General features: G+C 47.4%; 1 protein-coding gene across 4 annotated transcripts in view; it reads left to right on the plus strand.

The window, feature by feature from the left end:
- Positions 1-3,064: 3,064 nt before the first annotated feature.
- RAB6A (RAB6A, member RAS oncogene family) overlaps positions 3,065-14,116 on the plus strand; it is a gene marked incomplete at its 3' end in the record, with an annotated part of 61,769 nt that continues 50,717 nt past the window's right edge. For all 4 annotated transcript variants that reach the window (XM_082337925.1, XM_082337920.1, XM_082337921.1 and 1 more), the window contains exon 1: positions 3,065-3,354. In XM_082337925.1, the coding sequence (XP_082194051.1) occupies positions 3,285-3,354 (70 nt within the window). In that variant the 5' untranslated portion in view covers positions 3,065-3,284. The remainder of the gene's footprint in view (positions 3,355-14,116) is intronic.

Raw genomic sequence — 14,116 nt, forward strand, 5'->3', positions numbered from 1 at the left:
TGCCTCGGCTCCAGCTCCCGGCCGCCAGCCCTCGCCGTGCCTTTCTTTGACTAATGAATCATTTCACAGCCAGGTAGCTGAATCCCTGTTTGCAGCAGCACAAGCTGCCTTTTTGTGACATTTAGAAAAAGAAGCAAAAGTGTTGCTTTGTTGCTTTCCCCCTCAGCCGCAGAAGCCCGAACCGCTCCTTTTCTGTACTGCGCTAAAAAATCCAGGGAGCTCTTCTGCCTCCCAAGGCTCGCCCGGCTGCTGAGAGGGCCAGGCCATGCCGGAGGGGTTATTTCATCCATCCTCTTCTGCTTCGCTGCAGATTCCTCCCCGTCACGTAGCTGGATGTGCCGTCAATGACCCAGCGTGGTGCACAGCACGAGCGCTGGCAGAGGCGATGCTCGAGCGGTTGGCGACCTACGCAGAAGGTCGGCGCAGGCTCCCTGCCCCTTCTCAATCCGCTCGCTGTCGTGCTGTCCGGAGGAGCAAAGCGCTCCTAGGAGAGCTGAGATCCAATGCCTGAAAGTCTCCATTTCTTTTCGGATTTGTCCGACGACAAAAACAATCAAAAAGCGTTTAAATATACCCTAGAAGAAAACCTCTGATGTGCGTGTCTCCTCTTCTGCCTTCTTAGGACCGCGCCTGAGGCCCGCAGGAGCCGGCGGGATCATCTCCCCTGGCTTCAGCGAGGAGAGGCAGGTCCCTCAGTTGCTGAAACCTCTTTGGGAGGCGAGGCAGAAATGTTTCCTTTGCCCAGCGCGAAGAGATGCTGAGCCCGAGAAGAGCTTTTGTGATAAAAATAATTATTACTAACAGTCAAGACTTCTCCCTGGGAGAGAGCCCTTGTTTTTCCTGGGATCAGAGGGAAAGATCCCTGAATCCATACTAACACATAAACAGGGACAAGATACGTATTTAAAATGATGTTGGAATGATTTAAGTCGGCTCTCTGGATTCCCTGTCCCCGTGGTGTAGGAGAGCAGCCACACGACCGGTGCCACAGCAAGGGGGAAGCGCTCGCAAATGCCGGGTGCAAAGCTGAACACGAGCTCCTGCTCATATCTTTATTAAAACTTATTCAAATTTAATCACCTTATTAAAGACACGGTTTCTCTTTCAGTTCACCAGCAGTTCAAGGCCTGGGGAAAAAAAACCACAAACCTTGGAGAAGCAGTTAATCATGTTGTGAGAGTACAAATGAAATGATCAAAAATAGAAAGCGTCGGCCATCCGGTTTTCAAAGTGCCACCTAATTCCACACCTGGATTGCGAGCGCTGGCAGGGGTGAGACTCGTGTCCAAGGACAGGATCCCCGGAGCGGGAAGGTTCAACGAGCGTTTCCATTCCCCAGGCAGAGACGGAGCCCGGAGACGGCGGCTGGAGACACCGAACAGAGGACATTCACGGCCGAGGGTGACCTACCTGCAAGCAAATCCTTGCCGAGAGCCTGTGCCCCCTTCGGCTGCACAGACCGTTTACAAATCCCGGACGGCGGCTCACGTGGAGATGGAATAATATTAGTTTCAACCCATGATCTTTTTTCAAAGGAGGTGGATTTGGGGCGTGGCGTCCCCTTAGCAGAAGAGCGGTGCTGAGACGTAGCCCTCGGGCCTCGGAGAGGAGCGCGTTGAGATGTGGGAGAGCACAGGAGAACAAAATTCCCTGGCAGTGACTATATTTAGGGGGACGCAGCGAGCGGTGGGTGCCATTTCGTAAGAAAGATGGGGACAGACGGGGCCTGTTGCGATAGGATGAGGGGGGATGGTTTTAAACTAAAAGAGGGGAGATTCAGACTGGATGGAAGGAAGAAATTTTATACTGTGAGGGTGGTGAGACAGTGGCCCAGGTTGCCCAGAGAGGTGGGAGATGCCCCATCCCTGGAAACATCCAAGGCCAGGCTGGCCGGGGCTGTGAGCACCCTGATCTGGGTGAAGATGTCCCTGCCCATGGCAGGGGGTTGGATTAGGTGACCTTTAAAGGTCCCTTCCAACCCAACGCATTCTGTGATTTCATGATGATTTCCCTGACCATCAGAGCAGAGAAGCTCTGGAGCAATCTCCCAGATAGGAAACCAATGGAAAACCCGCCTGTTTCCAGCTGGAAAATACCCGACGGAGCATTATTTGGACCTTGTTGAATGGATTGGAAGAGATTTGCACCAACATCGCCATGAATACAACGGTGGGGCGGGAGCCGCAGACCCCGCAGAGCTCCGTCGCGTTCCAGGCAGCCAGGCTGAGCTGTTCCTGGGAACAGGAGGCGATGCCAGCGCCAGCTGAAGCCCAGGGGGGTGAGTGCTTCTGAAGAATCCCATTTTGTGTTCAAATTCAAGCAAAGGAGTATCGATCCGTGCGGGATTGCACCAGCGTGGGAGAGGAGGGAGCAAGGTTGCGTGGACAAGAGACCTCCCGAAGCCAAGGTTTAAAGAGGAGGGTCCAGGATGCAACTGGGAGCCTCCTCAAGGGACGAATCAAGCAAAATGGGGAGAAATGGGGAAAAAATAGCTAAAGGGAGAGATGGCCCCCGGGGGGGCTCTGGCCTCTCCGCCAGGCGGGGAGGGAACACCGAGCCTTTTCCGAATGACAGCCCCAGCCACCACAAAAGGGTGACAGTGGGAATCATCGTCCTCGCTGGGAAACGTCTTTCCCCGCTACGGGGGATCCGCTGGGGCTGTGGTGGAGTGAGCGTCCCCAGGAGGTGCTCCTCTGAAAGGAATATCCATATCCATTTAGGATTAGGCCTTTGGCCTTAAGGACTTTGTTCCTCACACCTTTGGGGTCCCCACCTCGCAGCTCAGGGATTTCAGCGAGCGGGATTTCACTTCAGCGTCCAGGAAAGCCTCGCAGCCGTCGTTAGGCTCCAGAGTGAACGCCCCGCCGCAGCCTGAAGGCGAAGGGCGGCAAGCCCCGCCCTCTCCCGCGTCGCCCCGCCCCTCCCCGCTGCGATTGGCCCGCCGCGCGGGGTGGGGGCGGAGGGTAGGCGGGGCAGGCGGCGTGACGCGGCGCGAGAGGGCGGGGCGGTGCCGCGCGTGCGCGGGGCGGGCGGGGCGGAGCGCAGCGCTGTGAGGCGCCGGGAGGGAAGGAGCGCGGCCCTGAGGGGAGCGGCAGCGGCGGCGGCACCTTCCCCCAGCCGGCTGCGCCTCGCCGGGGCTGCCCGCCCGGCCCCACGCCCCTGCCCGCAGCCTTCGCCGAAGGAGGGGTGGGCGGGAAAAGAAGCGAGAGAGGAGAGAGCGGTCGCGGGTGCCGCCGCGGGGAGCGGAGCGAGCGCGGGGCGGCGGCGGAGGAGGCTCCTCCATCATGTCGGCGGGCGGGGACTTCGGTAACCCGCTGCGGAAATTCAAGCTGGTGTTCCTGGGCGAGCAGAGCGGTGAGTCACCGCCCGGCCCGGCTCGGCTCGGCCCGGGTCTCCCCTCAGACAGCGGCGGCGGGGCGGGCTCCTCCCTTCCACCCCCGCCGCGGCGGACCCACCCTTGTGGGGGCTGGGGTCGGGCCTGAGGGGACCCCCCCCTCTCCTCGCCCTCCCCGGGGGGCTCGGCTGCGCTGGAGCCCCGCGTTATGAGGGGAAAAGGGGGTCCCCCGTGGGGTGGGGGGCTGCCTCGGGGCGTTTGTGTCCCGTCCCCCCCCCCCCCCCCCCCCTTGCAGAGGCGGCTCTGCCTTGTGGTCGCCGCTCCTTCGGTGACAGGGACCGAGCGTGGTTCAGCTGTGGTTTAAAAAAAACCCCAAAACCCACCAAAACCCTACGGTTCCATCTCCAGAAACAGTTGCTGATTCATTTGATCCCGTCTCCTCCGATTTTTTTTTTTGGGGGGGGGTAGGAGTCGCAATTCCTGGTGTTTTCTATAAATATAGCATTTTTCGAAAATGGAGTTATGTCTTGGCAAAGCGGATCCAACGCTCTAAATACTTAATTCAGTCAATGAGGTTTTCTTCCCTGTCTTTGGAATAAAAAAAACCAACCAAACCCAAACGATGTCTCCTCCTTCCTCAGTAGAAGGCCTCTATCTCCAATACTGCATTTCAAATCTTTCACTTCGGAGAGTTTTGTGAGAAAAAAAATGCTTATTTGGTGGATGCTTTGTGTAATCCTGGTCGGATATCGAGCGATCTTTGACATAATGAGTAGGTGCAAAATATTCTGTGTCTCAGGGTGGGGTATTTGCTCCCTCAGCCACCTTTGGTCTCTGTGTGGTAGAGCATGATGAAATACTAGTTGTTTTTTTTTTTTTTTTTCTCCAAATGACTTCTATCGTAGTGTTTCCTCACTCATATGTAGATGAGCTTGGTGATAAGGCTGCTATTAAAATTATTTACCTATACATTGGCGGTTTCCTTTAGTCTGTTCCTTTATTTATTTATTTTTTTAATTTTATTTTTTGGTGTTGGAAGAGCTCCTCTTCGTATTAGGGATTCAGGGAGCGCAAGTTCAACTTGGGTATTTTTTTTGGGGGGGGTAAGTCACCTGATCTACTTGGTGAGGTGCTATTTGGCCAGCCATTTTATGAGGATTTTGGAAGAGGGTCAATGTGTAAAAAATACTGTTGTTTGGTTTTTTTTTTTTCCTAAGGTATTTGATAACCGGAATCTTAAGTATTAGCTATGCATTCAAAAAATGCTTGGCTTGTTTTACTGTATTTCTGAGCTTCGATTTCCTGAAGCTTTTCTCATACCTCCATGGAAGGTTGTAACACCTGGTGCAGAGCTCAAATCTCAGCAGCTCTTGGTTCACACGTGGATTTCTTGTCTGTTCTAGCAGACATAACATCAGATATCTGCTTCCTCTAGCCTTTGTCATTTTTTTTCCCCCTCTCAGCTAATCATCTGTGTTTATACTGGAAGGTTTTAAATAATTCCTGTTCCTAGCATCAAATCTGGGGAGGAGAGAAGGCGTTTTATGGGTATAGCACAGCAAAATACTCCTAACTAAATATACACAGCGCTGCGACTGCTGTCTTGACCGTGGCTTATGGATGCTTTCAAGCTGATTTGAATCTGGCTGGTTCGGGCCCGGCCAGCAGCTGCGGTGTGGGTTTCAGCCCTGCCTTTGTCTCGGATCCTGGGCGATGACTCCGTGACCGATCCGCGCTGAACTCGATGCTAAACGTGGCGATGCCGAATGGCAGCGTAGCCCTCGGCGTGTCCACGCAGCCCACGGGTGCTGCAGCGTGGGCATGCTCCAGCACGGCGCTCGGATGATGCTCGTCTGTGATGGAGAAACGGCTTTTTCTGAATTCGGCTCGAGTCTCTATAGATACTGCTGTCATGATGTCATTCTATGTAATTTTTTTACCGTCCAAAGGGTGTATAGCTCCCATTACAAATGGCTCCTGAAAGAATAAATGCCCTAATAATGTTCTTCCGTATGGTGGAGGTAATGACAGAAGCATCTCTGATGCTGCAAAGGGAGTTGGAGCGGGCTTTGCTTACACATAGCTCCCTTTGTCACCCTTTGTTTTGAAGGTTAAGGGAAATGTAGAAATAAAGTTTTTTCTACCAGCAGCTTTCCTAAATGAGGAGATCTCTTTGTACAACTGTTGCGCTGGATTGCTGCATTCGCTTTCTGTTTAGCTAAAAGGTTGTCTGCCCTGTTGGAAGGCCGTAATTAAAGATATCCTACTGCTGCTGGTCGGGAGGCTGGCCGCTTCGGTTTCATTTACATTCAGGGACTTCGCAATGACAAATGAAATGTTATAAAGGGCTACGATGTCGATTAGCTGCCTCAGCACCCAAAGCTAGGCTATATCAGACCTTCTGTGCTGACTGTGTACCGTCTCTTCAATAAATGTGTATGTTATGACTAAGAAATTCTTAACTGGAGTTCATTACTGTGCTGGCTTTACAGCCCTTCCATGCGATTGTGTGAGCGAAGGCAAGACCGTTCCCTGTGAGATCTGGAAGCATCTCTAGGTGTTTTATTCTTATTTGAAAGTGGGATTGCACAGTGGATGCAGTCTGTGATTTATTTTATTATTTTTTTTTTTCCTTTGCTGGTATCCTCAGCCATATTGTGGGAGTTCAATGCCGTATACCTAAGCGTTCGTGTGGACTGCAGTGATTCTTCCTAGTTACGCTGTTTGTCCCTAGCTGCAGATTCTCTTTCCTATGCTAAGATCCTGACTTTTTTTTTTTAAAAGCCTCTTTCTTCCCTGCTCCCCAAAATCTCCTTGTCTCCGGTGTCTGTCACTCACATTGTCTGCCTTTTCCGCTTTTATTGCGCCAGCTCCTCGAGCGCTCGGTGCGGTGGCGAGCAAGCGGACACACCGCAGCAGCTCTCTGTCCGTGGGTCCTGCCCGCGCTGATCCGTCGGTCGGTCGGTGATGTGTCATGACATCGAGTCGCTCACGGCTCCTGTCAGGATTTACTGCAAGTCATTGCCTCTCGCTAGCAATATGGTTGTTGTGTCCCCCACGCCCCTCCCTAGCCGAGCCTGGATACTTGCCGCATGTACTGTGGATTCATCGCAAGCCTGCAATATAATCCGTGTCCAGCCAGAAGCAGCTTCTCTTTCTTTCTCTCTTATTTTTTTTAACATGTAGTATAAGGATATAGCATTGGGTGGCTGGCAAGAGGGCAACTTCGCCAGCACTTGCCTTAATTGAATTACTTTTCTCAATGATTGAAGATTATACAGAGTTTAGCAATTTTAAATATGCTAATCTTTACTGAAAAGGCAGAGAGAGCTCTGTGCTGAGGGATTAGATAGAGCTATTGTGGGGGGGGGGAAGTATGCTTTCTGCTGCCTTTGATCTTGTTTTATCTGGTGATTTTCATCAGTCCTAATGCCTCAAGTTTAAGAAATTCTGATTTCTGGGCCACATCGGTTAGTGTACATATCCCCCGTGTTACAGGGTAGCTTGCGGTAAATATGGTATATATTTGAATATCAATAACATCTTTAGTCTTATCCTGCGTATGAGCGCCTCTTCTACTTAATACATCGATTTTGTGATTGAGTGGGCAGAACTGAATGCTGGGGCACCGCAACAGAAATATTCTTTAGTCACGTGGCTTTGTGCTGCAGCTTTTATTGGCGAGCAAGTCTGAAGGGCATTAATATGTACAGAAAGCAAAATAAGTCCCTGTTGTCTCTTTCTGCTGGCATTTCTGCATTGCATAAGATCTTAAAAAAAAAAAAAACAAACGTTAATTTGTTCTAATTTTCTTCATCAGGAACCGAGATTTTTTTAATATTGAAAAGACTGATAAGTACAATATAATAACTTGAGGCATATAACGGTTTGGAAACCACTAATGAACGATACCGTTGCATAACGGTGGTGGTACAGGCGCTGCTGAACAGCGTGATGGGTCGTCTTAGATAACTGGAGAACTGCAGGTGGTTCCTGTGTAACGTGAAGCTGGCATAGCACTGGTCACAGGTCAGCCCCTCTGCAGAGACTGGCATCCCTGTGCAACTTAAAACTCCCTTCTTTTTAAGGAATTCTCTGCTTTATGAGCTCCAGAGAGCTATTAACTTGTCCCACTGGTGGTTTAAAAATCTTATTCCCTTCCCTCCCGTTAATTTCCTAGCATCTTGGTTTTCCTGTGCCTGGGTCTTCAGATATTTGAGTTTAGATTTGGACTGTATGCGTTTTCCACGAGCTTAATTTTCTCAGGTACATCTGGAGGCTGACTATTGTCCTGGTTCTTTCTCTTCTCCATCTCTGAACTAGCCCTTCCTATAGCAATGTCTGGAAGAAGCACATCAGACTTGGGAGAAAAAGACTTAAATGTTTTGTGGTGCCTGTTCTCATGGGGCCTTTTGATCTCTGTCTGCTTGTGGAAGCCTCTGAAGGAGCTAGATCTTTTCTTCAAAGGAAGAATCGCTGTGCCTTTCTGCACTTTGGTATGTTTTTTGATCTGTATCTGAAAAATAATTTGTGAACTTGGATGGAAAGGATCTTCTTATCCCTTGGTTTAAAATAATGGATTTTATACCTGCGGCTCTTGGGGTGTTTGGTGGTACTTGGCACTTTCTTGGCACGTGATCCAGGTTCTACAAAGCTGATGTCTAAGGCTTTTGCTGAAGCTGTAAGTGGGATTAACAGAGAAACAGAGGTGTGGAGCCTCATCTGAGGCCACCTTAGCAGAAGATCTAGCCTTTGGAAATGATCAGAGCCAACAGTTGTCAGCCGTTCTTCTCGACTTTGCTGAGCGTTAAAAAATCTGTAATCAGTTTGTGAGGCGGTGGCTACCTTCCTATTTACCTGATAATTTATCCGGGTGTTTAAAGGCATTTGTTGTGTTCATGCATGTACAAGTACCTGTTGTATATGCTACTGATGAAAAAAAACCAAACCACCCAGCCAAAAGGAGCAAACAAGAGCTCTCAATGGTTTGAAGCATGGCTCAGAAGAAATTAATTTCGTTGTCTCCATCTGAACACCATCAGATTTTTCAGGACAACCTCCAAAACCCACCTGTGAGTCCTGTAACCTGCGAGAACGGTTACCTTGTGACAGACAGATGTTTCTGGAAGGGCGTGGGAGATCTGATGCATCTCTTCTGGTATGGAGCAGGATAGAACAAGACTAAAAGCACTATTTTGAAAAGGAACTGATATAATCACAATGGTTACGAGTTTGACACATTAGTATAAATTATTTATGGAAATAGTCTAAATGAAAAATGTGTGTCTCAGCAAACAAACAGCAGTGAATATACGGACTGGCAGTGAAAGTAGAAATTTTCAGGTCTGTTTTCTTGATTTATTTACTGAGCTTACACAAAGTTGAAAAGCTAAATGGATTCTTTCTTTTCCCCTCAGCATAAAACAAACTCTTCTGGCTCTAATATATTGAAGGGCCCAGGGACAGCAAAGAATTGAATCAATTGCTTTACATCAGATATTTTTATATTCAAAACATGATGGGCTAAATATGTTTTGGCATATTTGCATAATATTAACTGAAAAAAAAGACTTTTTGGGGTGTTTCAGTAGTATTTAACTCTTACCCAAATGCAGCCTAGTGCATCACAAAAAAAATGCTAATCTGGGGAGCAAATATTATATGAAACTTAAATCTAAATTCTTTTCGTCCGTGTGAACTATGTAATGGTTCAGTAAATTTGTGCGTGTGGGTCTTTACGTATGCTATACTTAGAAAATATCAAACGTAGTGCAAAGGCCATACTGAGTGGTGAGGATTCTTTTGAGATGGAAATCGCTTCTCACTGGTTGTCAACCAGTAAAAATACTAACTTAAGAAAATAACCAGCTCTAACTGCAAAGCAGTATCAAAATTGGGGGTTTAAGTGGAAAGACTTCCTATTCCTGATGTCACATGCAACTCAATGATTATAAAACGTGCTACCGAAACCTCCCCTTCTTGGGTACGCGGGCGGGTTTTTTGCGAGCCGCTGAGTTCTTGAGCCCCTTGCTCACTTCTGGCTGCCTCCTGTTGAGTCTGTCAAACAGAGTTCAATCTTCCAATTAGGAAGGAAGCCCTTGTTCAGCTGTACGGCACAATAGTGCCACTTGTTTAATTTGACTTTTTAGAACAAGGGTGTAACTTTCCTTTTTTGTTCCCTGTTAGCACTTTCTGCTGGACTCCTGTAAGCCGCGACGAGTCGGCGCTGCCAGAATGCCAGGGCGTGGTTTCCCAGTCCGCTGTATGATTTGAAAAGACTTCTTGGACTTGTGGCGCACGCAGTGTGATGCTAACTGGTTTAGTTACAGCGTGCACAAGGAGAGCTGAGGAATACATTGGGTGATGTCCCGAAGTTTGACTTTTAAAATATTTTTTACAAAGCCAAACACAAAATCCTTAAGACTCTCAACAGTAATAAGAACCAGTTAAAGAGTATGTGCTCCAAAGTCCCTTTCCTTCTGCTAGGGCATTTTTTTGTCCATATAATAACTTGTCCTTTAGTCCCATCACAGCGACCTGAGCTGGAAATGCCGCTCTCTGCTGTGCTGGAGTCTAACTGGTAACTCTGCAAGCGAATCCTGCTTGACCTTGGCTGCTTTGAGGAGTGCAGGTGCCTGGCTACGTGCAGGTGCGCACTGGTACCGCTCATGGTAGTCGCTTCCATTTTAGCGCACGGAGTTGGGGCATACTTTTAAGAGTTTCCATGACTTGACTAGCTGCCAGTATCCCCTGGAGATGCCACACAGCTATTCTGAGATTTGCAGGCTCATAGTGTTCTCTCATCCAGACATGTGTAGGTGTCATCAACACACAGAATTAAGGCTTTGGTTTAAATCTAAAGCATATTTGCCCAGAACCGAGAGGGTTGGGAAGAAGTATTGGAGCAATACTGATGAGCGGGTGGCTATTTGTCTTCGGACATGGCCAGAACCAGTGGAGGGTGTGGGTAAACCTGCTAATGAGAAAATGTTCTTGACTTTCACTTGGTCTCTTTCATATCTTGAATTGTGACCACTTAAACCTCTGTGCTATTAACATTTGTGACCATATAAATGAATGCCATTTGTCCTGCTAAGTGACATGTTTTTAATGATTTGCTTCTGGGAGAGCAATTGACAACTGCTGCAGCAAAAAAACAAACAAACAAAAAAAAAAACCAAACAAAAAAAACCAACCAACCCTCTCAAACATTTCTGTAATTAATGCAGAGGCCAGTTTATTCCATTCCTCTAAATGCTTCCTGCTACGCTTCCTGTACTTGCTCCTGTCTAGGTTTGAGTTACAGCCAGTTCATTTTCTTAATGTTCTTGATTTGTGCAACACAAAGGGAAGGAGAATTAAATCTAGAATAGATGTGGAGCTAAAAGGAGAGGGGCCCTCGGAGGGTGCAGTCTCACCGGCCAAGCTCCAAGCGATGGCGGATGCAGGTTTGACAAGATTCCTGTCAGTTTGATCTCTGCCAGGGGGTCTAAGTAGCTGCTGCTGGAGAATGAATTCCTGCTAACAGGCCGAGAGTTGGGCCCTGCAGAGGCTCTGAAGCTGTCTGCACAGAAATGGGCAGGCGGCATTGTATTAATCTGAGTGCAGAAGTGTTTCTCTGCAGCTTGCAGGGCCAGGCACTTCATTTGTTTTAATGAAGATGTTGCCTTCTCTGGGAGTAGAAAATATTCAGTCATTACTGACTCTGTCCTCTTCTGCCTGCAGAGAAATGGCTGCGAGAAACCCTGCTTGTCAGTGATGGGAGGTTTTTTTTTTATGGCCCGACAGAAAGAAGGCTTAGCAGAGGAATCTGAACTAGATGGGTGATTGAATCATCCAGTGGATGTCTGAGGTGGCGGAGGAAATGGAGAGAACAAAATTTATTGTAAGTGCTGCGAGCAAAAGCGTAGCGTGCACACGGAGATCAATAAATCTTGGCGAGAGCAGCGTGAGCTCAGAACCAGGGTAAGAGGGCATTCAATTAGAAATGCAGGTAAGTGGAGAACGCTTGCTTTTGGAAAAGCAACCGAATCTGCAGGTAATGTTTCCTGATGGATGCAGTCAGTATTGTGAAAGTAGATGAACAGGGCTTAACTTTCATGTATAACAGAATTAATTGGCGGTGAAATGCTGTGCTGCAGTGTCCTCTCTTTCAAAGGGAGGTCTTACCCCTTCTTGACTTCACTGGGCAGCAGTAGGCAGGTCATGCTGGAGGTTTGTCTGTATTGCCTGATTTTTATTTTTTTTTTCCTTTCCCCTGATTTCAGACTGATGCATTTGCTGCTGAAGCAGTTTTTGAGTATTGTGTCCTTGGCTCACTCAAAATGGCTGAAAAATCACTTGTGTCTGCATAAAAGCTAGGATGGCTTTACTAAAGCTGAGCTTCTGCTGCTTATTTGGGTAAAGCTGTAGGTGAGTCTTTCAGCGTGGCAGCTGAACACAGCTGGAGGAGGCTCAGATTAAAATGGCTGAAGAAAGTTTGAGTTTGGTGTATCATCTCAAGGAAATCCTAAGCTTTTCTTTCCTTTCTGACCTCGGAATGCCTTATAAAGAGGTCTTCACACAGTGGGTCTCTTCCAGCCCCACCCGCCAGTTCAGGTAATGTTCTTGTAATTCCTTCTCAGCTTTCCAAGCTGTCTCTTCGTATCAGTCCTTTATGTATTCAATTCATAATTATGTTCCTATTCTTTCTGTTCTTCCAACTTCCCATTTGTCTTTCCTAGTTATCTTTTGCCTTTTTTTGCTGAGCAGTCATCGGAGTGGCTTTTATCCATCATACAATTAACTTTGTGACCATAGTTGTTCTCCACTTTTTATTTTTAGTTGCTCTTAAACCTCAATGTGACGTGGAGAAGGGGATAGGTTTTCTCCTTGAAACTACATAAAGAGCAGGCAGACCAAAAGCTTGTGTTCCGTTAAGTTTACCTCTTTATTTGGATGCTGTAGTGTAATAGCAGACTTGGAAAAAAAGCTTTTCCCAGTGAAAGCATCACAATCTTGTAATCGTCTGCTGGCTTGGTGTTAAAAAATTATTTCCCCCCCCCCTCTGTTCAAGAGTGTAAAGGGCTGATAGGTTGCCTCTGTTTATATCTGTAGGCTTGGTGGACTGTTTATGCTGTCACAGCAAGTAATTTACAGTTAAATACAGTCTTGGCCTTAGGAATTCTACAATTTTGCTTAAAAATACAAGAGGTTTTTTTTTTCCTTCTTCTCTGGAGTACAGCTGGGTTTTCCCCCAAATCATTGAACTGCAGAATATATAGTAAACTCAAGAGGAACCGTGTGCAAATTACTACGTGCATTCCCTCCAGTAAGTCCCGACATCTAGAGGAAGAATTTCCCTATGGAATTGCGTGGATAATGTTTTAAACGGTGGTTGTATTTTGTGCAAGACTTGCTAAGAATGAGTCAAAGGCTCGAGATCTGGCTTTGCCTGCTTGGTTTCAAGTTAAATCAAGCTTTGTCGTTTCCAGCGTCTCACAAGTCAGAACCGTGCCCCTTGGAAGGTGGAAGAGCCACGGACCCTGGGCTAGGGCTGTGTCCGGAGCCTTGATCCCAGGGAGAGCAAAGGCTTTCCAGCCTTACCCTTTGCAAAGTGGAAGAGGGGAAGAAGTGCCCCACGTGAAACGTTTTTACAGAGTTTCAAAACAGCTCCATGCTTTTTCCCTGATTTAAAGCTTCTCAAATGCTTGCCTAAAATGCCTGATTCAAGAATCTGTTTTTACGTTGTATCTCCACGCTGCTTTGGTTTCAGTAGGTGATTCCCCACTGCCACCCACAGCCACACAGTGGAAGAAGACGGCAACCACGTGTCGTGTAGCATTTACTGGATGTGGTGGCAGCTCCTTCATGAACCTTAATGGCAAACAAATGGGACCTTCTGCGTTTGGTCGTATGTCTTTGAGGTCCTCAAAGAACCCTGTGGCGCACTCAAAGCTGGCTTTGCAGGCGTGACAGCCTGAAGACCCCAAATTACCTCCTGCGCACGTTTATACAGGGAGTTGCTAGAGCTGGGAACAAGTCTTTTCTGTGTGTCTTGGAGAGTAAATATTATCGTTAAATAGAAACTTAGCTAGTATATGTCCTTAGAGCCCTCATATGAAGGGATTGTTCCTCTGGAAAATACTGCTGGAGGAGAATATTTATTTTGAGATATTGTATCCTAGCTGAAGTGTAGATAATTCTCCTCTAAAGAATTTCCTGCTCCAAACCCAATTTCTCATATAAACACTTTTTTTTTTTCTATAGCTGAACCCTATAATTCTTTTTGGAATAGCCTTTTTCTAGAAAATATCAGAATAAAATAAAAAAAAACAAAAAAACCAAACAAAACACTCCATTGGCTATTTGGATCCAAATTCCTATCTTTTAAAGACTAACTTTTTTAAAAAAAAATTCTTCTAGATGAGCATTAAACCGTGGGTCTGCAGACCCCTCAGGCTCCATGGCCTCTTTCCAAGGCATTTGTGAAACGCAACTGGGAAGAAACAAGTTTATTGTCAGCTGGCTTAAACTCCCTACAGAGAGGCCTGTGTCTCAGTTAGGAAGTTGAGAGGCCTGCACATTGAAAGGCTGAAAATTGTGCTGGATTAGCATTGCTTAGTTCGTCAGATTAACATCATTTGAGCCTGAAGTTCTTAATTTGCAGTGCAGATGGAGCAGGCAGCGGAAGCATCAAGTAATCGTGCTGGTGGCCTCCGTTCTGCCCCAGTGCCCCGGAGGAAAGCTGTCACAGCTCAGGAGCAGAGTTGTGAGGGAGAAACGGGTCGCGTGATGTCAAGA

Source organism: Platalea leucorodia, assembly GCF_965183815.1.
Source record: "Platalea leucorodia genome assembly, chromosome: 2".
NCBI lineage: Eukaryota > Metazoa > Chordata > Aves > Pelecaniformes > Threskiornithidae > Platalea > Platalea leucorodia.